Source organism: Tursiops truncatus, chromosome 6, assembly GCF_011762595.2.
Source record: "Tursiops truncatus isolate mTurTru1 chromosome 6, mTurTru1.mat.Y, whole genome shotgun sequence".
NCBI classification, from domain to species: Eukaryota; Metazoa; Chordata; class Mammalia; order Artiodactyla; family Delphinidae; genus Tursiops; species Tursiops truncatus.
Window position 1 is genome coordinate 96,425,089 of NC_047039.1, and position 26,104 is coordinate 96,451,192.

The following is a 26,104-nucleotide window of genomic DNA, read 5'->3' on the forward strand; positions in this document are numbered from 1 at the left end:
TTTTAGGGTTGTTTGCTGTGAGTTTAAGCCACTTAACCACAGAGTCTCCTAATTCATAAAAGGAACTAAGTATATTCCCTCCTTCTCTTCCTTTCCCTCATCTGACCAGAGTGGCGCAACCTGTGGGGTTTCATAGTCAGTTTGTCATAGGATTTATTATGACCTGTGAAAATCAGTTGCCATTTTGAATTCAAATACATGGAGAACTAGAGGCATTTTAAAACCCCAAGAGGTTGTCCTTAGACCTTAATCTAGAAAGAAAAATAAATGAACAGATGGACAAAAGAATTGATCTAATTATTAAAATTCTGCAGCTTTCAATGCCAATTTATTAAGTTACATCTATTAAATACTTTACACACGTACAACATTTCATTCACAGTGATTGGAATCCATACAGTAGTGCTGGAAGACGGGGCACTTATATCTGTTAAATACATATCCAACAACATACAATATGCAATTTACCTTGGGTTTGTGATGTTTTAACATAAAACATAAAATCAGTAGAAGCACATGGGGCTTATCATTAAAACCACATAAACACCTATACTTGTTTAATCTTTTCACCCCTGAAACAAAAGGGGGGAAGTTACATATTTTAATGACTTTACAAATAAAGTCATCTGATTAAGTTCAGCTACTTTATTTACTCAATATTGTGTGTCTCCTTCCTCCTGAACGCATATGCAACATGGTAGTGGGACTTGCCTGTCATACTCCCTCTTGCCTTGGCTCTCCAGCATCTAGGTAAGTGCTGCCATGTGACATATGCTCAAGAAAATAACTGAGTCGTGGATGACATGGAAAGATTGCTGGGCTGGGTGTCAGGAGATATGCATTCTAGCCTCACGCTGCTACTAGCTACTGTCTGGCATTGGGCCATTTACGTCACCTTTCTGAGCCTTGCTTCCTTCATCCTTAAAATGATGTAACTTGGAGCAGATAAGCTCTGCAGATCCCGTCAGCTCTAAAATTCCATGATGTGCTCTATTGGTCAACATCTCAGAGTCACTGTGTTGGACAATCTCTGAACAAGTGGGAAATGGCAACCACTTCTAAGCTAGAAGTCCAGAACTCTTGACAAGACCAGTCAGGTTCTTAATGATCAAATAGAACACACAGAAGTCAATTGAAAAATGACCATGTAATCAAAGATTTGCAAAAGACCTCAGAAATCCTTTGGCTCAATCCTTTCTCTCACCTCAATGAAGGAATGGTTTCTACAAAAGCCTTGAGATGAGCCCTTTGCTTGAATGTCTCCTGGGACTGAGCAATCACTATCTGGAGACATTCTGTTTTGGGGTGGAAAGTTCATTTGGATATCAAGCCAGAAATGGTAACCCTGTAACTTCAACTTATTAGCCCTAGCTTTTTCCTCTAGGGAGACATGGAAGAAATTTCTTCCCCCTTTCTACGTCACCCCATAGATATTTGATAATATTTCTCATGTCTTCCTCCAATTTCTCCTCCAGTTATTATTAATTACTATTTAATAAGAGCAGAGGGTAATTGGGTGAGCCTAGGATTATGATTCAGAGGAACAGTATCCTAGCTCTAGATCACCATTAACTCATTGTGTGGTCCTGAACAAGTAAGTCCTGTCTGAGCTGGTATGGTATTTTCTTCTTAAAATGGGTGATGGAATGGATGGCAGGGGGTAAATGTGTCTCAGAGCTTGGAAAGTTGTAAATATGGTTAACAGAGTGGAGCAGGGCATAGATGTGACTGCTCTGACCCTCACTCTCTCACTGCTGGAGCAAAAGCATTCAGGGGTTAACAGTCCACTGAATTCTTCCCAGGCCCAGCTGTCAGTGTGATGCAATAGCTCTTAATATCCAGGACAGGGGTACATTGTTTAAAAAATTTCTCCTAAAAATGGCAGAATACTTCCAGGACTCTGGGTCCTGGGAGAGTAAGAAGTCTTGAGGCGAGTGGCTTCTGCATGTGTTTTGCAAGGTGTAACGTGTAAAGAGTCCTGTGCTGAAGAATTAATCCCCAGTGTCACAATCATGGAAACACGACAGGGAGAGGACTTGGGAAAATACCTTGCGAGAGGAACTTGGTAACAGACCTGCCGTGTGCACAGTGAGCTAGTTGAACTTTTATAAGCCAGAGGGGTTATTGACAATCGCAGAGGTGGAATTTCCTCTGGGGTGACATAGCCTAGACTGAAATAGAGGCAAGGGCTCTGGCATGCCTAGTTATTGAACTGAACCAGACACCTTTCTGGATGTGAAAGTGTACTTTTTCACATTCTACAGTATGTTAGTCAAAAAAAGCTAGGAATTTTAGTAGCTTAAGCAATTTTGTTCCAAATAGATCTAAACCAGGGTCAAAATACTAGTGACCCCATGCATTTTGATCATGGCTTCTGTATTGGCTGAGAAACACAGGCTTTTCAAAACATCTGGGTTATCCATAAAGTTCTAATATTTTCATGGGTGTTGATGGCCAAACTCTAGTCCAGGAGATAATAAACCTTTCTCTACATGTGGCTTAAATAATGGATTTTAGCACAGAAAGTACCTTTATTTTCCCCCCTTTTATTTATGGAGAACTATCCTTGAATAGCTATTTAAAAAAGCACTTAGAGTAAACACAAGTCATTTTGTTAATGCTCATCCTTCATCAAATGTCACCCATTTTCGTAATGAGAAAATATCCATGTGTCTAAAGTTAGCTAATTAATTAGCTAATACAACCAAAATAATAAAGGATCTGCAGACAGTGGAGGTGCTAAGCAGTTAGAATGAATACGTCTGAGACTAAAATAATTTAGCTTTGTATCCCCAGGGCAAGTAGGTACTCAGTAAGTGTTTGTGGAATTGATTTGAATTCAGCCTTTTCAGAGACGTGGAATCGGTAAAACATTTTCTCCCTAAATTAACTATTTTCTAAAGCACATAAGCATGCTCCTTTTTCCCTTCCAAATCTTTGGATGCACCCCATTTACTCCTTTTAGGGGACCATCACATTCTTAAAAAGCATTCTCCCACCTCACTCTCCCAACTAGTATGCTAAGTTTTGCTATGGACATAATGCCTAGGAAACAGAAGTTCTGACTTGAGTTCCACTAGGAACGTCTGGCTGGGCCTATCTGAACAGTAAAAGAAATATCAGAGAGAATTTAACAAATTCAGCAGTGACGACTTGAGCACAATACAATCTTCAATAAACAAGCTTATGACAGGAGCAAAGCAAATGTGTGGCAGGGATTTTTCCAAGGCCTCAAGGCTTCCAGGGTAGTAGGGAGTTCCTACTGGATAAACTTCCAAATTCACCAGACTCCCTGTGGAAGAGAGGGAAGGTTTGAGGGCCCTTGGTATAGGGGTTCCTTTCAGTGGAGGGGACTCTGGACTCTTCTATGCATGCAGATCCTTTGCCATATCCCAGGTTGCTGGGTGTGCTCATGGAGGTGCAGGCAGAGCATTTTCCTTCCCTAATAGGGTGTTAGTTCTGATCTTGGGGCCAGACTGGAGTCATTGATAAAGCATTCCTGATTTAACAATAAATATTGTTCTAGGAGTCGGTTGAGGAAACATTCTCTCATCAAGCTGAGTTTGTAGTTACTGAGGAACCTTTCCTTTCTGCTTTAAGTAAAGGGTAATTAGTCTGTCTGAGATGCCCTTTCCGTGAGGCCATCCGCTGCCTGCCCACCTCCTTTCAGGAGTCACTCAGGCTTCACTCCCCTTGTGAAGTCACTTCACTCCCCTTGTGAAGTCACTTCTGAACCAGGTGGAGGTGACCGTGCCCTGCTCTGTGCTCATGCTGGGCCTGTGCTGTTTTGAGAAGCTGAGGGCTTTAGAACCTTAACCTCCCAACTCAGAAATTAGAAGTTAATTTTTATTTAATTATGACTCAACAGATATTGATCAAGTACTGCTACACCAGTCATCATGTTCAGGAACCCCATAATGCATGTCTCTGCCGCTGTAGTCTCCTGGTGAAAAGAGTAAGTAAGAGTGATGTCATTGCCAAATTTGCTTTCAGACCAACCTGTGAGGTCTCTCACAATAGGGAACATTTATTATAGAGACCAAGGTGCTGGAGATCACTCCGCATGTCACACTGACATGCTCTCAGACTTCACAGAATGCTTGAAGTTAGCATGTTTCATCCCCATGAGCTCATTTGATCCTGGGAAACAGATTGGTGGATTCCTCCTTTACAGACAAGTCAACAGAGGCTAAGAGAGCAGAAATGCCTCTCCAACCCTTGACATATGAGTGCGGAAAACTCATACAGATTAGAGGATATGAACTCATTGAGGCAATGGAAGGACCTTCTCAATGTTCAGCCTCTTCTTCAGGAAAGATGCCTTGGCTGGGCTGATTAGCCAATTCCACATTTAAATCCCTTTGAATATTTTAAGAGAAAAATACCCATATAACGCTCTGCATAGAAAGTTGTGAATCAAACCTCAGAGCAGATCTCGGTTAACATCTCCAGATGTGGTGACTGATATTTCCCCCCCAGGGAATAAATCCATTGTCTCTTGGCATCAGTCAAGTTTGTTATATAATTGGTCTGTTAGCTAGAACTCTGTCTTCAAGTTTTTTGAGTGACCTAATCAGCTGGTTATATTACATAGTCAGGAGAGCTTCAGAAATCTTCTGTAACAGTGTCTGATTTGTTAGAACTTAGAATTAGTCCTTGGAATATGTAGAGCGATATTTGACCAGAAGCCATCTAGTGTATTCATATACATTTGGGTAGAGTCTGTCTCAAGTCTTCATAGTGTCTTTTGGGTTAAGGTAGCACACACATAAAAGGCGCTCAAGAACACTGTTCTGAATAGATGCTATTGTTATATGTATTCCGACATACACATGTGGAACTCACACTTGCTTGTTTTGATGCATGTGTACATAGTAAAGAGAAAGGTAGTTTTTCTCACTTGCCATAGATGGCGTGAAAATCAGTTTCTTTTTTTGAGAACATTTATGAGAAATATCAGCTCTCTTTTCATTTTTGTAGGCAAGGCATTAAAGTATGTGTTTAGAGGAACTGACGTAGGATTTTGCCTCTCAAGGGTTTACACTGTTTTCTAGGGCATTAGGTTTTGTTTTCAAGGTTCCTGAACCGAAGCAAATGCTTCATAATAAAATTGAACAGTATCTGGGCCCTCTGGTGACAAATGTGTAGTAGGAAGGCGTGGAAATGTTCCGTTCATCTGGTGATCAGTGTTTTAATGTTTAGAAACTCACCACTCTTCCAAGAAACCATGATAATAGGTCTGTTCTCTTATGCCTTTTTCCAATAGTATTCTCATCAGTAAGGCACATAAAGTGTGAACTTTGGGCCCCTAAATTTCATGGCTTAACCACTGTCTCTGTGGATGTTCCAAAAAAACCTTCTAGTTATAATTACATATGAATGAGGAAAATTAGGAGCTAAGAGGCAGAGGACCTTCACACAACGACATCTGCCTTGCCACTATAGCAAGAAGGCTCCGAAGAAGGTTTTATCTTCTTTTGTGTAATCCACCAAAGAGATGTCACTGACGTTCACCATGAGCTTGTCCCCTTCATTCAGGAAGAACATGGCCCCTAGGTAGATGGGTTGGAACCAGTTGCTGCCTATTTCACACACTGACTTGGTCCCCATTAGGAGCTGGGTCGGCTCAGGGTAGCTGTCCGTTACCTTGGTGATGACCACGATGATGGAGTCTGGCTTGTTTAGTCGGCTCCCTTGGCTGATTTCACCACACTCGGATGTGGTCCCTCGGAATGTGACCTGGGAGTAAACAAAGTAGTCTCCTGACTCTGGGATCACCAGAAATTTGTTGGTGTAGTTCATCCGGTTCTTGGTGAAGGCCAAGCCAAGTTCATGTTCCCAATGCAGAGCTGGGAACTGATTTTTCAAGGACTGCGTGGGAGTTTGTCTCACAACTGCAAAGACAAGAGGGAGGTTTCATTTGCTTGTGTCAGAACCTGTGGAATTTGCTAAAAAGAGTCTTAAATCATTTTCAAAGAGTAAAGAGATTGGATAAAACCAACAGCTAGCAAGTTCCTTGAGGAGGAATGAGTAGAGGATGTGTGAGTGGACATACACATCTGTTCAGAGAGTAGCATCTTAGGTAGGTGACCTCAAGCAAATTGCTTTGCCTCTCTGAGCCTGAGTTTTCTTATTTGAAAATCTTGAATTTTTTCCTGAGCCCTGTGATCCTGGAAAAGAGTTAAGGTTAAAAAATCTCTTTACTCCTCTGTGTTTTGGAAAACAGCTTACAACAAAGAACTCCTCTTCCCCAGTGACCTAGATAAAACTGATGGATGACCTCCCTTGTTTAACTGTGCCAGGGCCAGACACCAGCCCCTCCCAATTCCCATTCTTTGCTTCATAAGTGATTAGCTGGACTGTTTTATCCTCACTGATTCATCGGAACAAAATGTTTTTTAACCAAACTTCAGTTAAGTTTCTCTCCTTCCTCCAGGCCCCTGAACTTTGGCCCACCCTCAACCTGACCCTCAACCTGAACCAGCCTCCTGAAAATAGGCTGGCCTCAGGGTAAAACATTCTCTGAGCCTGTCAAGCCAACCTTTCATCCCACTTCCCCACACCTGGTTCATTTCAGCTTTGTGTCCTCCTCTCTATAAAAGAAAAACGCTTTTAGCCTAACTCTTGAGACACTTGCAGACTTTATGGTCAGAGGTTCTCCTGCCTGCAGTAGTCCCTCACCTCCCCTACCTCCCCACCTTGTGATAATCCTTTTGCTTAAAGTATTTCTTTACTAAGCAAAGATTTGCTTTTTTGATGTACCTTTCCTTAAAAAACAAACAAATAAGAAAAAAAGAAGAAAGGAAAAGGAGATAATAATACCTGTGGAAAGGATTAAGAGATGGTTAATTTTTTTTTTTTAATGTGGAATTAGGAATATCCTCTAAACTACATTTACTTTTGTTAGGCTTCTGGTTTCAGAAATGCTCTGCTACAGACAGAGGGCATTGCAGAGAGAGAGAGTCATGTTCCTTGTTACTCCCTTCCAATGCATGGTCCAAAGCCACATGAAACACAGGTAGTAATTAATAAAAAATTAGCTTGCAGAACACCAGAGATCCAGAAGATTTTGTAAATGCTTCTCCCACATCAACAGGGCCAAAATGTAAGACAAAATATAATTGAGTTGTGGAGTGAAAGGGACTGGGGCTCCGGGCTTCCGACTCTGTATCATGTAGGTTCTTCTCTCTGAGTCTCACTTTCCTGTCTGTGAACTGGAGACAAAGCTCCCTTATAGTGTTGTTCTGAAGATCAAATGAGTGAAAGAGACATGGACATATTTATCATGGTGGCTGGATACAGTGTTACTCAATACATATTTATTTTCTTTCCTCAAATAAACTAACATCTTTCATTTTGACAGATTAAAAAATAAGCCTGTTTCATTTTATATATTTTTATATGTTTTTATGTTTGCATTATTTACAAGTATATGTTATATAGAACATATGAATGAATGCTTTTTGTGAGGTTATATCTATAGCAGAAAAAAAAGAATAGAATCACACCATTGATTCAAACCAAATAAGATAACCTGCAATAAAACTAATACTTTTCAGAAAAAATTAAAACACATTTTAATTTCCTACAACCTCTTTTGAAATCCATAGCAATTACCATTATGCACCGTTGGCCATAGTTTTGGGATAGGTCATATTTAAGTAAGTGTTCAGCAAACTTCTCACCTGGTAATTGACCAAAAACCTGGTTCCTGGATTTTTCTAAAGTGTTTTTCCCATTGCTGACTAGACTATGGCTTCTTTTGCAATTATGACACATGTTCAGAATGTGTGTGTCTCCCCTGGCCCCTGTACTAAGTGGCCCCTGGAGAGCTCTGTTGCTTCTTTGCAAGATCTGTAAAGGGCATTTTTATTAGTCACCTCTTATAGTCTCTACTCCTTTGTGGGTGATGCAATAGATTTAACAAATTCATCTCAGATGATTAAAAGCAAAAATCAGGTATTTTCTAGACAAAGCAAGTTCTATTAACTTGGTATGCAATTAGGCCAACACAGCAGCAAGTAGGAGATTGGGTAGGAAGTATTTGTAATGGAAACAGTTGGAGTCAGTCTCAGATCTCAACCCTCCTAGTCCTATGACTTGGGATAAGTGAATTTAGTTGTCTGAGCCTCAGTTTCCCCATCCTGTTTTGCTGATACGCAGATTAAAAGAGATCCTGGATGTAAACTGCCTACCACAGTGCTTGGTACATATTAAAAGCTCAGTAGAACCTAGATTCCTTTCCCCATTTCCACTCCCCCCATTCAATAGGAAGAGGGTTGGCATCTCCATACTCAGTTTCTAGGATTTTCCTGCCCAGCCTGTTCAATAACCCCCATTCTTAGATGCAAGTGGTAAGTGATGGTGACTGGCATCTCCCTGGTCCTAATCCTCACTCAGGACTCACCGCAGTTCCCTCTTGGTCAAACGTTAAGACAGGTGTTGTGGGCCACAAGGATATCCCCCTTCTGGGTTGCAGGTTTTCTTACAGCTCAGAAGAATATGCTTGTTTTTTAACTTTCTAGTTTTTCAATGGATTCAGCAAAGTTTATTTATTTATTTTAAAATTTGTATTGGAGTATGGTTGCTTTACAATATTGTGTTAGTTTCTACTGTACAGCAAAGTGAATCAGCTATACGTATACATATATCCTCTCTTTGTTGGATTCTTTCCCATTTAGGTCACCACAGAGCACTGAGTAGAGTTCCCTGAGCTATACAGTAGGTTCTCATTAGTTATCTATTTTATATGTAGTATCAATGGATTTTTAACACGTATTTCTGCACTGTCTTGCTCTTTTCTCTGGAGTCGTAGAAGTATATGTGACTCCAGATGTGAGGTGTCAGGAATTTCGACACTAGACTTGGGAATCTGGCCAACCGGTGATGTTAAGAGATTGCTCTTAATCTCTTTACATCAATGAAAATTCTTTAGAAATACCTACCTGAATCTAAGTGTCCAATAACTTCTTGAATGGACTCAATAAATTGGCTTAGGGGAGCTTTCATCTTTGACTAGATTCAAAATTACATGAATCTCTGAATCTGAGGAAAGCCATTTCTGAATGACTGAGTGTGAGAATGAAAGAGAGAAACAGTAGATAAGGAAGAGAGCTGATAGAATCTGGAAGAAAATGCCCAAGAAACATGGGGCTTTGGACACTTCGAGAGAGGAAGACATCTGAAGACCCTGACTGAGAGGAGGAGTCTGTTACCAAAGGGTGTGGTTTCCAGTTTAAAGCTACAAGAATGAGTTTTGGCAAACACTGAAAGAAACCTCAAGCCCAGGGCCCATAGTCTCCTGGAAAACCCACCCGGAAGAATTACCTGTTAGGTGTGCCCTTGGCTTATCCCCACCGGCTCCAGGAGGTGCGTCTGTAAGGAAAGGAGAAAAATGTTTTGTATGAGTCAGAGGGTGATTGGAGTGAAGACAGCCTTTGGTGAGCTGCGCGGTGCCTGCAGCTGGAGAGAAACATTCCTCTCCTGCAGTTTGGTCCAGGTCTTTCTTGGGGGTGGGCAGGGACAAGGCAGCCTCAGGAGAAATAATCTTGAACACAAATGAACCTTGGCCCCATGACTTTGGACAAGTTATCCATCCTGTCTGAGACTCTGTTTTCTCGTATCTAACATGGGTACATCAATTCCTTCCATGGATGATGGGTGCTCAGAACGATTCCTGGCACATGCTTGGTGTTCAGCAAAGCTCACCTCGCCTCTCCTTTGCTTCTGTTGGTTCTGTGGGAGCTGGTTGGCCTTTTGCCTTCTTCGTAGTCCCTTTAACCATATCCACTGAGCCATCTGGATGTCCTAACAGAACTAGGTGGGGACTACTCTGTAGCTATATGACCTTGGCAAATCCCTTTCCCTCTCTGGACCTCTGTTTCCCTATCAGTTCTCCAGAAGGCCTCAGCATTTCCTTTTGGTTCTCAGAGATGACTATACTGGACAAGTGTGTTCTAACTACAGTGATAAAGATGATGTTATTGATGATAAAAGGAAAAATTATTGCATACTTTTGATGTGCTAGGTATTGTTCTAATATCTTTAAAGGAATTAACTAATTTAATCCACACTAACCCTGGGAGGTAAGTACTATTATAACCACTTTTATTGGTGAGTAAACTGAGACAGAGAAAGGTGAAATTATTTGCCTAAAGGCTGTCAGCTCCACAGGCCATGCACTTGGCCAGGGCACCATTTTGCCTTCTTAGTGACTGGGGAGGAGCCTCTCTTTTCCTCTGGGTCCTGCCTCTTAACTTCCCATGTATCAGACTATGAGAAATGTGCTTGTCCCCCACAAGAAAAGGCATAAAATATGAACACACTTACAAGATCGCTGATATGAAGGTCCAAGCTCCTGTCCTTTTGGAGTCTATTGGGAAAGAAAGATATGGTTCATATTATCTTGTGGTCCTTTTGACCCCATACCCATGCAGCTGCCCATGTTATGGGCGTGTTTAAGATGCTGCTGCTACCCAGCCTCAGTACTCAGAGATAAGGGAAATGGGAATGAGAATATTGAGTTGATGGGAATCTTGCACCCAAGCTCTCTTCTTTCATCTTCCAGCACCCCAATGACCTTTCTCTCTCCTATGCTTGTCTCTGAAGCTCAACTTTAAAGTTTTGTCCTGAGAGCTTTTCCTGTTCCATTCTAGGGCACTCTGTCATCTTATCATTGCTTCTTTTATTTGAACAAATAGCCTCACTTGCTTTATTTTCTTTTCTTCACAATTTAAAAATTGGAACTGTTGCAAAAAGTGATACCAAAAAAGGAATAATGACTATGCTCTCTTTCTCATCAACCTCCAAAATCCTGCCTTGTTTCCATGCAATATATGAAGACTTTTTTATTCTTGCAACCCTAGTTTGTGAGCCATTTCAGATACCACATGGTAGTTAAAAAGAGTAACTGATTTGGGGGTAGACAGACCTGAATTTGAATCCTGGTTCCACCATTTATTAACAATATAATCTTGAGCAAGACACTTCCGCTCTGAGTTTTGGTGTCGTCATCTGAAAAATGGGAATAATAACAACCCCAGCGATAGATAACTCCCAGATTTGAGATGAAGAAAATGTATGAGTCAATGCAAAGAATGCATGGAAAATGAAGAACCACCATTCACAAGACCTGCGTATAAACTCAGGAGCAAAACCAAGCTCTTAGTTTAGAAATGACATCACTCTCTTACATTTTCCAATGTTCTCTTCTCTGATACAATTTTGACTCAATCCAGAGTCTTCTCATTTGATCCTCATAACTACACAGTCCCCAAGACCACTGATCCTCATGTCACCATGAACACTTGTCATTTTACATCTTAAAATTCGTGTGTGTTTGTGTGAGTGTGTGTGTGTGTACTTGTGAATGAGAAATTGTATGTCCATGTGAGTATGAGAGAAGACAGCTTCATCAGTGGAAGAGGGTATGAGTCAATGTGTTTTTGCATCTGTGTGTCTACGTGTGTCTATGGTCTGGTGTTGTGTGCATGGATTCTCTACACGCATGTGTGGTTGTGTGGATGCAGCTGTGTCGTTGGTGAGTCTAGGTCTGCGAGCAGTCCTGTGATAACAGTGATCTTATTAGAGCCCAGAGCACCAGGCTCTTTTTACTCCAAGACATGTTACCTAACCTCTATTGGAAGCCCTCTTGAAGGCAGAGATCTTGTCTTTGAATGCCTAACTGACTTTCTCCCCTTTCCAGTGCTCTTTTTTCCACTTCCTAGTTCTGTTGATGGCAACACTACTGCCTCTCCTCAGTTACCAAGCCTGAAATTTCTTTCTTTCTTCTTCCGCAAACCCAAGCTGTCATTTCTATTTTGGAGTTTTTCTCATTCATGCCTCTACGCCAGGCCTCAGCACGCTGCTCTCCAGGATTCTTCCCATGGGCTCCTAACAGAGCTTCCTCCACCTGGTTCCTCCTTTTCTTGAACCCGTCTCTTAGCCTGCCTCCAGAGGGCTTTTTCTAAAGCATCCCTTTGAGACACGTCTCTGTTCATAAACCTTCAATGGCTCCCCATAACCTTTAACACAGTCCCGAATACTTATGTTGGCATTCAAAGTGCCAACTGCCATCCCAGTCTTGGTACCTACTGTTTATCCTTCTCCAGGTTCTCTGTACTCCAGCCATGAGAGGCGACCACGGTGAATGATTCAAGGGACATGAAAAAGGCAGTAAGTGTAGCTACCGTTTATTCACCGAGTAGCGGCGCTGGGCCGTGCCAAGCCCTTCACGTGCCTCATCTCCTTCAGCCTGGCAGTGACCCTCCACGGTGGATGCTGTTTATATCCTCATACTGAAAATTAGGCCTAGGACATTAAGAAACTTGCCCAGTGTCTTATACCTGGAAAGCGGAGGAGCAGGATTTTAACCCAGGTCAACTGACTCCAGAATCCCAAGCCCTCAGCCATTGCTCCTTATAACTTCCAGGCAAGCCCCTCATCCGCTGAGGTGGATGGATAAGTACTAGTGGTTCCCTGCACTGTGACAGTGGGGGAAACACAGAGACCAGAAAACAGGAACCTGGCCCAGAAGTGGGAGAATCAGGGGGGATTACACCTGAACTGCATCTTATATATACTCACGGGTATATAATACTCACAGGTATTAACCAGGTAATAAAGATAATGACCATTTCAGACAAGGCTAAAAGCTTGTGCAAGAGTTAGGAGGCCCAACAGAGCACAGGAGCAGTTGGGAAACTGCAAGAATTTCTGCTGCCAAGTGAATATATTATACGCTTTTAGCATAGGGTCATGAGTACCATAGTCTTTGAAAACCTAAACCCAATCGACATGACTGCTTATCCAGCATCAGTAACTTTGATGATCTTGGGAGGTGGAGAAGCAGCCTAGAAATGGCCTTATTCTGTAGACTGTTTCCTTACTTGCTATTGACAGAGCTGACAAAGAACTCGATCCTTTGGCAAGGCAGAAAACTGAAGGTGAACTCTCAAAAAATTTGGAAGAGCCTGGTTGCATCCCCTTGTGTAGGAAATGGCTGCCTTGGTTGGCCACCTTCTACTTCATTTAGTTCTCTGCTGAGAAACCTTCTTGAACATCCTACTTATTTTTGTCTAAGCAGACCCTCAGCTAAGAGTCTGGAGCATTTCTTCTGGTTCAGAGTCCCATTGTCATTAGCAAGAATTTGAGAGTGAACACATTTCCTTATTTGCTCTGCTGGATTTCTGTAACTTAGACACATTTTATTTTCATATATGGATGGATGTGTGTGGGTTTTAAGTGGCCCACCAGGAATACTACTAAACTTCTGGAGGCTAAGATAGTGCCTGTTGGCAGGTTTGAAGAACACAACATTCCAAGAGTCTCCACGAAGAACATCAGCTGGGACCCTGTTTCCAAGAACAACATCTAAAGGCTTCCATTGCTGTTTCTCTTAATAATCACTCTGTTTGTCATGGGAGGAAGATTATTGTGATAAGAAGCAGGAATGAATGAAGAGGAGATTTGAGAGGATGAGCTAGTAGGTCTTTGAGGAAAGGTTTATGCATGTGAGCTGGCTCAATGCCTGCTCTCGAGATGGTTGCTTATAAAAAAAAGTCAATAAATGGCTTACTGTCTTCCAGCTCTGACTCATGTCCATCACTTCTGATTATCCTGGGATACCAAGGAGATGATGGCTCCCGAGAGATGCTGGTCACTGCAACATTAGCTTCCAAATCTGAATAGACATGGAGTCCAAGAACACCCCTGAAGAATGTGATTTATTTCCCCTTACATACCTTCTCAAATCACTGGCTGAGAACCAGGGTCCAATTTTATTTCCCCTTCGGAGCATTTATTACTCCCTCAAGTGATATGACTTATTTGTGTGCTATTGATTTTCTCTCTCTAGCAGAATTCCAGCTGCCTGTAGAATTCTGCCTGTCTTGCTCACCACTATATTTGTAGCACCTCAGACAGTGCCTGGCACTCCCACTGGATTAGCCAGTTGGCAAAATACACTGATGCTCGGGCACCAGTGAGACAGGCAGGAAACAGAGCAGAAGATGGAGTCAAATTCAGCTTCAGTGACTGTAGCCAGAGTTTTACAATTAAAAAAACTAGGAAAGAGACCCTGTAATTTTAGAATACATGCAAAGTTTTGAGTTTTTGTTTCAATTTAAAAACGTGATTATGTAGAGGTGGGTAGCCATAATCTTTTAGTACTGGGGCCTCCAGAGTTTTTCATCAGGCTCTGCTTGGAGCATAGCCATGGCTCTAGAAATGCTTGTTGAGAGTCGTGACAGTTGGCCAGGATCAGAGCCAGAAAAGGCAGATGTGTCTGCCGATGGGCATACATATTAGTGGGAGAGTGGGTTGCCTGCCACCCTGGTATTTATTAGCCCGAGCAAAGTAAGCTGGTGCTTTTCACCCCTTAGTTCTTACAGGTCAGGGAATTTTCAGTCTCACTTGATTTTATTTCCTTTTTTCTTCTTGCTTTTTTTTGGGGGGGGTGGCTGCATATAGATTGGTAAACCCCAACTCAAACTAACCATGACCTATTACTTTAAGCATTTTCGGAATTCTCTAATACTTCCAACAAGGAACAAAGAAGGATGGAGGGAAGGAGGAGACTACTGTCTAGCTGAGGGTTTCCCTGTGCCAGGTCCTTCTGGTGTTTGTGTGGGCTTCTCAGCTAGTAAGTACTCCAGCTGCTCTCAGAAGAGGTTATCACCTGATAATAGTCTTTGTAAGCCAATAGCAAAGAGTACATGAAAGGCCTGGGAGCTAAACCTTTAGACCAAGTACAGACTGGCACATATCAGGAGCCCCGTAAACGTTAGCTGACTACATAATGGATGAGCCTGAAGCGATGTGGTCTTTGAGATTCTCTTATTGGCATTTCCCCAGAAAAATCCCCTGAGCGTATTTTAACTAATGACCCATTTAGCCTTTCTCCCATATTCTGTACTCACTCTCTAGTATATTCATAAACAGGAAGAGAGAGCTATTTCTTGCTGTCATAAATGCCACAATTGCAAAGGCGTAAACGTTTTATGATCCATAACATCCTCCCAGCACTTCTAGGAGAAATACACAGACATTTGCCTTTTCCTCTTGCAATTTCCTGTTTATACTTGCACAAGGATACATCCAACCTGGACGTGTTTGATTCCAAGGTGGTTTCATTTCATCCTCCTCTAAGGTGCACTGGACGGTGGTGTTTTTTTCCCCCAGATCTTTATTGGAGTATAATTGCTTTACAATGTTGCGTTAGTTTCTGCTGTACGACGAAGTGAATCAGCTATATGTATACATATATCCCCATATCCCCTCCCTCTTGAGCCTCCCTCCCACCCTCCCTATCCCACCCCTCTAGGTCATCACAAAGTATCTAGTTGATCTTCCTGTGCTATGCAGCAGCTTCCACTAGCCATCCATTTTACATTTGGTAGTGTATTTATGTCAATGCTACTCTCTCACTTCATCCCAGCTTCCCTCCCCACCCCCATGTCCTCAAGTCCATTCTCTACATCTGTCTTTATTCCTACCCTGCCACTAGGTTCATCAGTACCGTTTTTTTAGATTCCATATATATGTGTTAGTATACGGTATTTGTTTTCCTTCTGACTTCACTCTGTATGACAGACTCTGGGTCCATCCACCTCACTACAAATAACCCAATTTCATTCCTTTTTATGGCTGAGTAATATTCCATTGTATATATGTGCCACATCTTCTTCATCCATTCGTCTGTCGATGGACATTTAGGTTGCTTCCATGTCCTGGCTATTGTAAATAGTGCTGCAGTGAACATTGTGGTACATGTATCTTTTTGAATTATGGTTTTCTCAGGGTATATGCCCAGTAGTGGGATTGCTGGGTCATATGGTAGTTCTATTTGTAGTTTTTTAAGGAACCTCCATACTGTTCTCCATAGTGGCTGTAACAATTTACATTCCCACCAACAGTGCAAGAGGGTTCCCTTTTCTCCCCACCCTCTCCAGCATTTATTGTTTGTAGATTTTTTGATGATGGCCATTCTGACCGGTGTGAGGTGATACCTCATTGTGGTTTTGATGTGCATTTCTCTAATGATTAGTGATGTTGAGCATCCTTTCATGTGTTTGTTGGCAATCTGTATGTCTTCTTTGGAGAAATGTCTATTTAGGTCTTCTGCCCATTTTGGATTGGGTTGTTTGTTTTTTGATATTGAGCTGCATGAGCTGCTTGTATATTTTGGGGATTAATCCTTTGTCAGTTGCTTCGTTTGCAAATATTTTCTCCCATTCTGAGGGTTGTCTTTTTGTCTTTCTTATGGTTTCCTTTGCTGAGCAAAAGCTTTTGTTTCATTAGGTCCCATTTGTTTATTTTTCTTTTTATTTCCGTTACTCTAGGAGGTGGGTCAAAAAGGAACTTGCTGTGATTTATGTCATAGAGTGTTTTGCCTGTGTTTTCATCGAAGAGTTTTATAGTGTCTGGCCTTACGTTTAGGTCTTTAACTGGACGGGTCTTTACATGCAACACTTAGAGTGGTACAGAGCAAAGAATGTGGTGTTTGCAGCCCAGCAAATGTGGAAATCCCATCTCTATTATTTCCTATTTGTCACTTAACCTCAGTAAGGCTCAAGTTTCCTCATCAATAAAAGTAAACAATGGGGCTTCCCTGGTGGCGCAGTGGTTGAGAGTCCGCCTGCCAATGCAGGGGATGTGGATTCGTGCTCCGGTCCGGGAGGATCCCACGTGCCGTGGAGCAGCTGGGCCCGTGGGCCGTGGCTGCTGGGCCTGCATGTCTGGGGCCTGTGCTCCGCGGCGGGAGAGGCCACAGCAGTGAGAGGCCCGCATACCCCCCCCCCCACACACACACAGTAAACAATGATTCTTTCCTCCCAGGACTGTTGTGATGGCTAAGAAAGACCAGACGCATAGAGTGGATAGCCAATTCATTTTCCTTCTGTGTTTGTGCTCAATCAATCCTTGTGGTATGTATTTTTGGTTCCATATACCTTCCCCTTGGTCCCACCACTGTAGTGGTAAACAGAAGCCACCTGTGTGTCTCTTTATGACCAGCGGCACAGAGATCATTTCGGAGCTCTGGATGGCTTCCCGCTTCTCCCAACAGGAGGGGCCTCCTCAGTCCACAGTTTGCTTCTGGACTCCTGCCGTTTCACAGTCTCCAGGAGTTTAGGGAATGGGATATCCCTCCACCTGTTCATACTCCATGCTTGTTGCCGCTGTCAGCTCCTGGGCCTCATTAAGGACACCAGGCTGGGAGATGACCTCTTACAGCCACGGTGCTGCGGCTGCTGGGCTGCCTGTGGTCTGTTAGATGAGGAAGCTGGGGTTGAGCGATGTGCGTGTTGATTTTAAAGGGGGAATGAATGGATCGTGGAATCACCAGCCAGGAGCTGCAGCGGCGGTGTGGGATTCACTCTCCCTGCTCGCTTGCCCTCCCTTCATTTCATTTCGACAGCGCACCCTCACCTTCTCTGGATTCTCTGCCCTTTGCCCCTGGCCTGACCTTGGGAGTGAGCTGGGCTTCTCCTCCAGCTGTGCCAGGGCTCCCTGAGGCTACAGCAGAGGCAGCCACTGAGTGCTCAGTGTTTTGCAAAGGGGCTTATCGTTACCATCCTCATCCAACAGAGGGAATAGCTTGAGTGAAATAAAAGGCTCAGATGTGGAGTCTGTAGAGAAGTAATGTCTGTGGAGCATCTACCTTATGGCAGCAGCTTTCCGGACTTGTCCTTGCAGAATTCTCAGCAAAATGCTACGAAGAAAGTGTGTTACACTCCCCATTTTGTAGACAGGTAGTATGACTTAGGGAGGTCAGGTACCTTGTGCACCTCTCCATCCTTCTCTCCAACCGGGGAATGCTTAGTGAGTGCCTTTGTATGCCAGGGATAGCTAGGTGTCCCCAGGGGAGGAAGGGAACTAGCATTTATGAGCACTTACTATGTGAAAGGTATTTTCTAGGGTATCATTTTTAAATCCCCCTGACCACCGCCAGCAAGTGAATAATTTGCTGGGTTTATACTCAGAGGCACACTAGCGTAGTGGCTAGGAGGAGCATACACGTGGGTTTGAATCCCAGTGTCACACTCTGTGTGACTTTGGACATGTGGTTTCGATTTTCTAAGCCTGAGATTCATCTTCTTTAAAGTGGAGATAACAGTAGTACTTTCTTCATTGTGCAGTTTCAAGGATTAACTGAGATGATGCATGAAGTACCAACGGTAAACATGTAGTACACGTGTTATATGCCAGACCTCACATTAAGAACTTTATATCATGATCTCATGTACTCTTCTCAAAACGCTAAATATGAAAAAACTTAGAATGGAGTCTGATATATAATAAATTATTATAAGGCCACAGTTGTGATGTGGTGGGGCCATGGCTTTCCTTCTAATCTGTGTACCTCTGAAGCCTGAGCTGGCCTCACTGTGGGGTCCTGCTGGTCTGGATGGAAACCAGGGCCTCTCAGGGGAATGTGTAGGAGAAAGGAGGTGCAGGGAACAAGGACTAGGAGCCTTGCGTGGATTTTCGGGAAGGGTCGAAAGTGAGATTGGAGGGGACCAAAGAGAGGTGAGGAGAATGTGTGCAGATGATTCTAGAAGTAGGACTTGGAGGGAAGGGCAGAGACTGACAGTGGTGCAGCCCTGGGAAGCAGTGCCTCCCTTGGCATCCCTGACTCTTCATTGCACAGTGCTGAGTCCCCGTTCTGTGCTGGGCTTGGGCTGAGCCAGTGTGGTGCATTCAGTTATGCCTGGAGCATAGAGTCCTGTGTTCTGGAGCAGTGCTCGGGGAAGACAAAGGCCTGGCCTCTGGGGACCTGTGGGCCAGAGCGGGGGCGGTGGACCTGTCCTGAAGGCAGTGGATGCCACTAAGGACCAAAAGAAGGCCCAGGCCATGGTCAAGTGCAGCCGGTAAAGGATGGATTGGAGCGTGGGTTGAGCGTACAAGACCAGGGTGGAGAAGGAGGCACGAAGATAGCTCACAAATATCAGGGGCCAAGAAAAGCCCTCCAGTGCCAGAACCTGCTCCCTGGACTGGTGATGGCAGATTCCAGGGCAGCTGCAGAATTCGTTCTCTTTGACATAATTTCCATGAGCAGGGAAGTTCCGAGGACATAACTGTTACACTTGCTAATCCTCCACCCCCTGCCAGATACTTTAAGGGTTTTATTTCTAATTATCTCTGTTTCATACATTAAAAAACGGAGGCCAGGAAGCTTAGGTAACATGGCTGAGAAGTGGCTAAGCCAGAAATCAAACTGGGTTTGAACTTTTGACCCATGGTTTTTCCACGTTGCAAATCTATCTAGCATTCTCCAGGAGTCTAAAGATCCTAAAACATTTTACTGTGTCGCTCTCTCTATATTTTATATATATATATATATATATATATATATATATATATATATATATATATGTATTTTTCTGTATAGGTAACATATACATTTTGTACAAAAGGATATAGGTTCAAAAATGTGTCCCCATTTCCCTTGTTACCCAGCCACCCAGTTTCCCCATCTGGATGCTAACAGAGTTACCAGACTCCTTGTTCATCTTCCTGAAATAGTCTATGCCTTTATAAATACATTCATATGTATTAATGTACATTATTTTTTCAGAAAATGAAGTGTTTCACATTCTATATGCTGTTAATGTACTTTGATTTTTTCACTTAATATACATCTTCAAGAAATTCCCTATCCTTACACGTAGAGATGCTTCATTTTAATTTTCCATTGCATGAAAGGACCATGATATATTTAATCGATGCTATATTTATGGTCACTTCACCTAAAGGCAGTTAACCCAACCTTCTCAAATCTAATTTTGATTTCTGCTCTGCAACTTACTGGATAATAAGTTTGTCATGTTGAATCTTTCCTTACACAACCCCTGAAGGAAGAGTTCAGTTTAAAATATTTTTTAACAGTCCTGGTGACCGTTTTTGTTGCTGCTAATAAAATCCTGGAACATTACTCACAAGTTGCTGTTGCTTTTCCACAGTCTGGTCTAGGGACCCAGCAGGAAAGGAGTTGGTCCTGTTTTCTGGTAGAACGAGGCCAGGCAACATAGAAATAGTATCTAGTTCTAGGTCTGCCCCCAACCTGCTCTGTGACCCTGAACTTTTCCTTCCCTTCTCTGATCCTTGGCTTCTTCGAGTGTAAAACGAGGAGATTAGACTAGATCAAGGGTCAGCAAACTTTTCCTGTAAAGGGTCACATAGTAAATATTAACTTTGCAGGTCATATGGCCTCTGTCACAAATACTTAACTCCTTTGTTTAGTGTGAAAACAGCCAAGGCAGTACGTAAGCAAGTGGGTGTGGCTGTGTTTCAATAAAACTTTGTTTATAAAACATGCAGTGAGTGAGATTTGGCCCATGGGTCATAGTTGCTGGCCCTGGGACTAAGGGCACTTCCATCTCTTAATTTCTATAAATCTGTGAAGAGCTTTTCCACTTAGGGGAAAGAAAGGGACAAATACCCAGCTAGTGCCCATATTGCAAGCACTTGTGAGGGGCTTTATAGAGATTCCTTAGAACCCTCACTGCACTTCAGTAGGGTGGGTATTATGGGAAGACTGAAACTCGGGGAGCTTCTGTACTTTGCTCACTCTCTTCCTTTCAAGTCCTTTTGAGCCTTCTCTTCTCAAGCCTCAACTCCCTCCTAAATTAGAGTAGAAAAGATTCTCAGGGATGCTGGCCTCCTCTGGTTGCTACAAGGATGGAATGAGGAAGTCCCTTAGGGCAGCCCTGGCAGAGGGAACGGCCCCGCTGAGGACTGGGGACAGGAGAGCACTGGAGTCCTGAGGGAACTGAGGGAAGCCGGGTGGCTGAAAGGCCAGAGGCAGGAGAGAAGGGAAAGGGGTAGAAGATGAAGCCACAGAGGTGACACAATGCAGTGAAAGCTTCCAAGGAATAATTTTGGCTCCTGTGTGGAGAATCAAGACCAGGCCCATCTTTACAGAATTTCCTGTTTCACAGAATACTCCTGTTTCCTGTCCTCCTCAACACATGAGGGTGATCCCCTCATTCATCCACAAAAAGGGCAGATGGAAAGTATTTTCGTTGATCGAGAGCTTGACTGTGGTTGGGGAGGAGGTGGAAGGGAGGCAACAGGGAAGCCGAGAGAAACCGGATTTGCCAACTGAGACTTGGCTCCGTCCCTCCCCGCTGCGACCTTGGGTGCTCACGCAGACGCTCTCTCTGCAAGTTCCTCGTCTGCCACACGCCACTGCTCACCGTCTTACTGCATCTCTGGGTTGGTGTGAATATCCCGCGGGATCATGTTTGGGAGAGCTCTCTACGAGTCTGAGGTGGGAGCTCATATCATGTCGTTATTATTGTCATTATTATCATCAGCTTATCCTCTACTGCTGCCGAGCCAGCTCTTCAGGCCTGTGAATGTATCTGAAGGTCTGTGTGGCCCTCCTCTCTCAGTTTTTCTTGTGTTAGGATTGAATTGCCTTTTGCCTGGCCACTGTGGGAATGGAAACCTCATTCCATAAACAATCTCAGATTCCATGGATCTCATGAAGGCTGTGGGCAGAAGAGGAGGACTGTGGGGCTGCGTGCGGGAGGTGAAGAGGAGGGGGGAGCAAGGCTGGGACACGGGGGAAGCGGGTGTAGGTGGCGGCGAAGGTGGCTATTGGCCCCTAGGTGAGTCTGGGGGAGTCCACGCGGGCAGATCACAGTGGGGCTTTGTATTTGCAGAGCTCGTGGAATGTTCCAGGCTTTGAGGGAGACAGATCTGAGTTTGAGTTCTGGATCTAGGTCTTACTAACTGTGGGGTCTAGATCATAAGAACAAGTGCAAATGAAAAATAAGAGGCTTAGTTCCCCCTGTTGAAAATAAGGGACGAGATTTCTTTCCCTTCCTTTTTCCTAGAGCATTTAGGTTAGAAAACTTGTAAGTACTTTCTTCTTGCTTTGAAATGTATTTAAATCCTTTTGAAGAACAGATAGGCCTTTTCTTCCCCCCCTGCCCCCATGACCTGGGAGCATCTCTCTGAAATGTGAACACCAGGAGAGGTAATGCCCCCACCTCCCAGTTTCTGTAGGAAGACAGGTGCCTAATTTAGGTGAGCACCTTGCTCCAATTTGCCAAACTACCATAAGGAAATTAGAAGTTGGTTTTTCCCCTGGAGAAAGCCAATTACCTAACACAGATGGTCACTTCAATTAAGAGGAGAAGTTTGGACGAACTCTGCGTGACAAATGGTGCTGTCGAGTCCTGTTACTGCGTAATTGTAGCTCTCCCCACATTCCCAACATATAAACTGCTCCTGCACATACCTTATTAGTGCTGTCAGAGAACTGATATTAGTATCTTTTTTTGGTAGAAAGAGAAACAGACTCCAAAAAAAAAAAAAAAAAAAAAGCCATGTGCTTATTTACACAGCTGGAGGTTATGGAGCTGGGAGTCAAATTCAGGTGACTAAGAGTCCTGACATTTCATTGTTATGTCCCCAAGCTGTCCCGGTGACCTGGTTTTCCCACTTGAATCCCATCTTCTTGCATCTCTTTTGAGCTGGTTATTGTCTGTTAGCCCCTGCGGATCCACTCTATGCCCTGAGCCCTCACTGACCTCCTGGCACACTTGCTCCTTGGCTCTTTTGAGCCCGGCTTCCAATTGAGTCTGGCCAAGGGGATGAGAGGCTGGGGGCAGACTGGTCAGAGTTTTCCCTCGCTGCTTTCTGTTCCCTCCCTGCTGCTTTGGCAGATGGCCTTTCTCAACTCAACCCTCAGCTCCTCCAGGCAGGCCTTCTCCTACGTTTTAGGTCTCCTTGGGTTCCTCTAAAACTTTTCCCTCTATTTGCCTCTTCAGGCCAAGGGGTGGTGACGAGCTTCATACTGTGGTAACCCCAGGATGCTTCCGCCCCTCCGGTTCTCATTAATCTGTCTGCAACTCAGTAAATTGACCTTTCTTTGAACTCTTTAAGCACTCTTACTTAAATCTCTTCTTTGAATGGGCCAGGTGTTTCTTTTCAGTACTCCCTTTGTTTCATGTGCCCCAGCCTTAGCCCCATTTTCCTTTCTTTTTCTTCTGACTAAGTTATATAGCTTGGCCAAACCACAGCTCCAAAGGTCCCCATGACAGAATGGGGTATTGGCCTTTGCATCTCTTTTTTTTTTTTTTCCGGTACGTGGGCCTCTCACTGTTGTGGCCTCTCCCGTTGCGGAGCACAGGCTCCGGACGCGCAGGCTCAGCGGCCATGGCTCACGGGCCCAGCCGCTCCGCGGCATGTGGGATCTTCCTGGACCGGGGCACGAACCCGCGTCCCCTGCATCAGCAGGCGGACTCTCAACCACTGCGCCACCAGGGAAGCCCAGCCTTTGCATCTCTTGAGTGCCTGCAACAGGGCAGGCATGCAGCTCCTTCCCTCGAGGGGCTTCCTGGGCAGCGCCAGCTTGTGCCTCACACTCTCTTCCTAAGCACATCACTGGCCTCCACTGTACCGTGGCATCGCACCTGATGGACTTCTAGATCAACACAACATGGGCAATCTCAGACATCGTTTGGGGCAGAGGGAGTGTTTTCATCAGAACGCAGGAGAGCTCAGGTTACCGGAAGCCACTTAATGCCTCATTCAAGAACAGCCATCTCTTTCTGGCTAAAGAGGGACTGAGTCCAGAATGCTGACTGCACGCTGCAGTTTGACTTTGTTGGAACCAGCCCCATGGCGGTCTAGGCATCACAGCCTGAACCCCCGTGCCCTCCCATTCTCCTGGAACATGAACAGCATTTCCAGTTGTCTGCATATTTCTACATTTCCTGAATGATGGCATGTGGCCATGGATGTTGCTGTCTGAATCTCAGTCTGTTTGCTGACCCTCATGGGTGGTGAAAGTTACACATTAACCATGGCTTGCTCATGGTCTCTGCTTTGAAGTTGCCAGCAGTGCTTAGAAAACAGGTTTCCAATTAAACCAACTGAAAAACCTGTTTTCCCCTCTGGAATTTAATACTTTGGACCGAGGTTGAATTGCCTACCAGAGATTATGTAGGAGAGTTGTTTTTGGTTTTTAAAGGGTATCCCTTGAATGACACATTCTTCAGGTTTTAAGGTTTTTGAAGTTCCTAGTCTAGAACTATGTTTTCCCCATCACCTGTCAGCACCTGCCCACCATTGCACCATTGTTTTCCCTAGACCCTGTATTCTTTTTTGACTAAGCTTCCTGACATCCCACCCCTACCAAGACCAGAGATAAATAATCAGGTGGGAGATTCTTTCTTGGGCTTCGAAAAAGAATATTTCTAAACCCAAGAAAGGGGAGTTGATTGAATTACAGCATCTACATACATAAGAATACAATACAACCATCTGTATCATCATGCTGCTGTGAATTTACTAACAATAAACAAAATCATAATAGGAGACTCAAAACAATCCCATCTTATTAAAAAGTATGAAATTATATATCCCCAAATGTTAATAATGGTCACTCTACGCAGTTATGGGTAATGATAATTATCTTCTTTTCCTTATCTGTGTTTTCTACCTTTTTTCAATGACTATGTATTAGTTTTGTAATTTAGGTTTTTTTTTTTAGTTTTTCATTTTTTTTAGAGAAAATGAATGTTCCCAAATTATCAGTGCACTATGATTATAATTATTTAAAATAAGTGGCTTGTGGTTGTTTCCATATAAACCTAAAAAGGCACAATTCATCCCCCAGAAATACTGAGAATAAAAACCAAATTGGAGTTCTCCACCTTTCACATTCTGCCTTTCCTTTGCATATGGAAGCAGGGACCATGATGGACCAAGAAGCTCTGTCCAGAGCTGCGATAGCGGCCAGGTGGCCCCAGGGGGGTCTGCTGATCCCCCAGGTCACTGCGGAGTCTTGCTTACCTGAAACACACAGGCCTCTCCTTGGGCCCGGAGCTGGCCAACGAGCAGGTAGGCGGTGAGTCCTGCCAGGATAGGGAGCAACACGAGGCAGCAGGTCAGAGCGCAGCGTGCACTGTTGCTCCTGGATGCTAGCCCAGCTCTGGCCTTGGGCCTGCAGCCTCCGTCCTCGGGCAGCATTTCGACACTGACTGTTTCCCCAAAACCCGGCCCTAGATCCTCTGCCATGCCCCTGATGGTCCTAGAGTTGCCTCTAACTCCTTCAGAGCAGAGAGACCCCCCCATTAAATAGAAGCCCAGCTCTCACAGTGGGTGAATTAATCACTGCCTACTCCTCCCCCTGCCCTCCCCACTCCACTTTCCACAGCACACTGTGCCCCACCCTACCCTGCTAGGGAATGCACCGCCTACAACAGAAACCAAGTTTGGTTTAAGAAAAAAAAAAAAGAGAAGGAGAGAAGAAGAGGAAAGCTTTCCCAAGCATATTTATATATACAGTGTGCTCATGTGCACCTTCCTTCATTTACAGAAGGAAGTTAGGAAAGTCCCTGGAGGAGGAGAAAATAAATTCATCAAGTCAGTGGGAGGGGCCAATGAAAATATACCTGCTCCCTGAACTGGAGGCCTGCCAGTGTGCCAGTCTGGGGAGTGTGCTTCTTCCGGAAGTGAAAGTGAGTATGGGTGGTGTGGCTTGCAGACTGGGAGATGGAAACCACGTTTGCATCACCAGTTTGCTAAGTGCCGCCAAGCCCTCTGTCTTTTTGAGTCTCCTAGGAGCTCGTTCCCATTGCACAGATGGGACTACTGACGTTCTGGAAGGAGAAGGCACTTGCCCTAGGTCAGCCAGGGATTAAGACGGAGGAGCCAGGAAGAGGATCTAGTTTTTCCAAATCATGGTTTAAGGTTCTTGCCTCTACTACACGGTTGCCTGTGAAAGGAAAGCGTATTTCTAGCTTGTGTTGACCAATTGCCTGAGGAAAGAGTATGAGGTCATAGAGGTGACTGTCCATAAGGGGAGGACATTGACTTCTACTCTCTGATGAGTCCAAAGTTGACTGAGCTTACAGTTGGGTGTGTACGGGGGCCACAACATGTAACAAAGGCTAAGACTGATTAAACGCTGGCTTTGGGCCAGTCACTCTTCTGAGTGAGTTAAATGTATCCATGAAATTATTCCACCCTGAGATAATCTTTTGACATAGAAATGTTGTTATTTCCACCTGACAGATAAGGAAACTGGAGCGTAGAGAGTACGCAGTAAAGCCAGGCTCGGAACTGGGGCAAGCTGGTCCTAGAG

The 26,104-nt window shown here is 44.0% G+C and overlaps 1 protein-coding gene and 1 long non-coding RNA gene across 4 annotated transcripts in view; one reads left to right on the plus strand and one right to left on the minus strand.

Annotated features, from left to right (window-relative positions):
* Positions 1 to 294: 294 nt before the first annotated feature.
* Positions 295 to 25,343, minus strand: TNFSF15 (TNF superfamily member 15). Of its 3 annotated transcripts, XM_019946490.2 has the most exons (5): positions 24,811 to 25,343; positions 10,330 to 10,372; positions 9,328 to 9,375; positions 5,647 to 5,894; positions 295 to 3,943 (listed from the first exon to the last, which is right to left on the minus strand). In XM_019946490.2, the coding sequence occupies exons 1-5, from the start codon at positions 25,090 to 25,092 to the stop codon at positions 3,851 to 3,853; spliced, it is 714 nt and encodes a 237-aa protein (XP_019802049.1). In that variant the 5' UTR covers positions 25,093 to 25,343; the 3' UTR covers positions 295 to 3,850. The 3 variants fall into 3 exon arrangements, with proteins under 3 accessions (XP_019802049.1, XP_019802047.1, XP_019802048.1); XM_019946488.2 differs by having other exon boundaries at positions 295 to 5,894; positions 24,811 to 25,341; XM_019946489.2 differs by lacking the exon at positions 24,811 to 25,343 and adding an exon at positions 10,931 to 13,569 and having other exon boundaries at positions 295 to 5,894.
* LOC109551952 (uncharacterized) overlaps positions 20,776 to 26,104 on the plus strand; it is a 188,975-nt gene continuing 183,646 nt past the window's right edge. Inside the window, exon 1 of the long non-coding RNA XR_012332648.1 lies at positions 20,776 to 21,271. This is a non-coding gene — a long non-coding RNA (uncharacterized lncRNA). The remainder of the gene's footprint in view (positions 21,272 to 26,104) is intronic.